Source organism: Etheostoma spectabile, chromosome 14 (genome assembly GCF_008692095.1).
Source record: "Etheostoma spectabile isolate EspeVRDwgs_2016 chromosome 14, UIUC_Espe_1.0, whole genome shotgun sequence".
Classification (NCBI taxonomy): Eukaryota; Metazoa; Chordata; class Actinopteri; order Perciformes; family Percidae; genus Etheostoma; species Etheostoma spectabile.
The window spans coordinates 12,931,357-12,932,885 of record NC_045746.1 but is presented as its reverse complement, the minus strand read 5'-3'; the positions used below and the strand labels follow the sequence as shown (position 1 = coordinate 12,932,885).

The window sequence follows — 1,529 nt, the reverse complement described above, 5'->3', positions numbered from 1 at the left end:
ATTAATCCTGGAGCCTTTTCTGTTCACCCAGCATTGGTTTTACCCTATTGTTAGCATGCTGTAAAATACATGTTTTATCCCGTCTGTGTTGTTTTTCAGACAACAGCATGTCTCAAAAAACATGTGCATTGTTGGTCTTTTAAGTACTGTTATTTAAAGTTGCGACCATTATTTTTTTATAATTATTCATATAGCAATTTGTTACTGTTCTATTGCTGTATGAAGACTGCTGTTGATATTGTTGTTAGAAGTTTGATGACTGTATTACGACAGTTATTGAGATAATTAGAAAATGCTAATGAAGTCGCGAATGGGTTTTAAATTAAGTCAGTTACTAAGGGCAATATATAGTTAATATATAATATATATATTGATGTACATGTGTGTTTCTATAGTGGACCAATGCACCTTAAATTATTTTAATACATTTTAACAATAAATGTTACATTCATGTTTACAGTGTGCAATTATGTTTATCACTTAATTATCTTTATAGTTTCTGGATTTTAGAGTATAAATTCTTCAGTGTCTTTATTTTCTATGTCCATATAGACGAGGGAGCATGGCATGTAATATGTAAAGATGGAAACTCGTCCACTATAAAATAAAATAAAAAAGTATGGCTAGTTAATTGCAGACTGACTGAGTGAGTGTAAAAATATACATTTACAAACTACTGCTCTTTACTGAAACCATTCAGTGAGTCACTTATTATTTGCAAAAACAGTTGTACACTTTGCATTCAAAGCAAGCAATGGAAGTTAATATGATTTAGGAAATTTATATTTTAGCCCATGAGAGAGAGGGAAAAACAGAGTGAGAGATATTTACACATCATATTCTAGCATTGTAGAAAATTGATCTTCATGACACATTTCTTGAGGAACATTATCTTCTGCTTACCTTTTAAGGCAAAGAGTACAACGGCTAATTTGTACAAATGACAAGTAGCCTAATCCTTGAGTGGTATGAGTATGACGGTTTCAATTAAGAGCAGTGGTCAGTAAATCTAAATTTTTAGACTATACTCATTCAGTCGGTAAGCGATTGTCTGCTACACTTTCTCTCTCTGTTTCATTACAGTGGCCGTGTTTCTTTTTTTGTGTGTTTCATGTTTTCATACTTCCACAAAAAGCTGTTGCTCACTCTGAATAAAGTATGAGCGATGCATATCTCCATTTTAGCATCACCTAGTCACTTCTCCTCACCCAGGATTGGCCTTCGTAAACGAACAAAGCCAGGCTGCACAGATTAGACTAGGTCAAGCCTCACATTATCAGTTATCCTGGATTCATACATTTTGCTTTTGTGAAACAGCCCCCTAGACACCAAGTTTCATCAGAGGGCCACAGGCTCAGTTGAAATTGTGTTGCCTCCTTCTGCAATAGTGACTTTACATTTATTTAAATGAAAATCTTATTTATTTATTTTTTAATTCAGGACACTGCACATTGGTGAACATGTATAGCAGTACACGTAAAAAGGCCAGGTTGTAGCCCGAGGGCTAATTTCCATTTGCAGTCAATTAG

The 1,529-nt window shown here is 34.1% G+C and overlaps 1 protein-coding gene across 1 annotated transcript in view; it reads left to right on the top strand.

Annotated features, from left to right (window-relative positions):
- Positions 1–931, top strand: part of LOC116702011 (CUB and sushi domain-containing protein 3) — a 119,589-nt gene extending 118,658 nt beyond the window's left edge. The window contains exon 5 of the mRNA XM_032536070.1: positions 912–931. Within this exon, the coding sequence (XP_032391961.1) occupies positions 912–931 (20 nt within the window). The remainder of the gene's footprint in view (positions 1–911) is intronic.
- Positions 932–1,529: the final 598 nt, after the last annotated feature.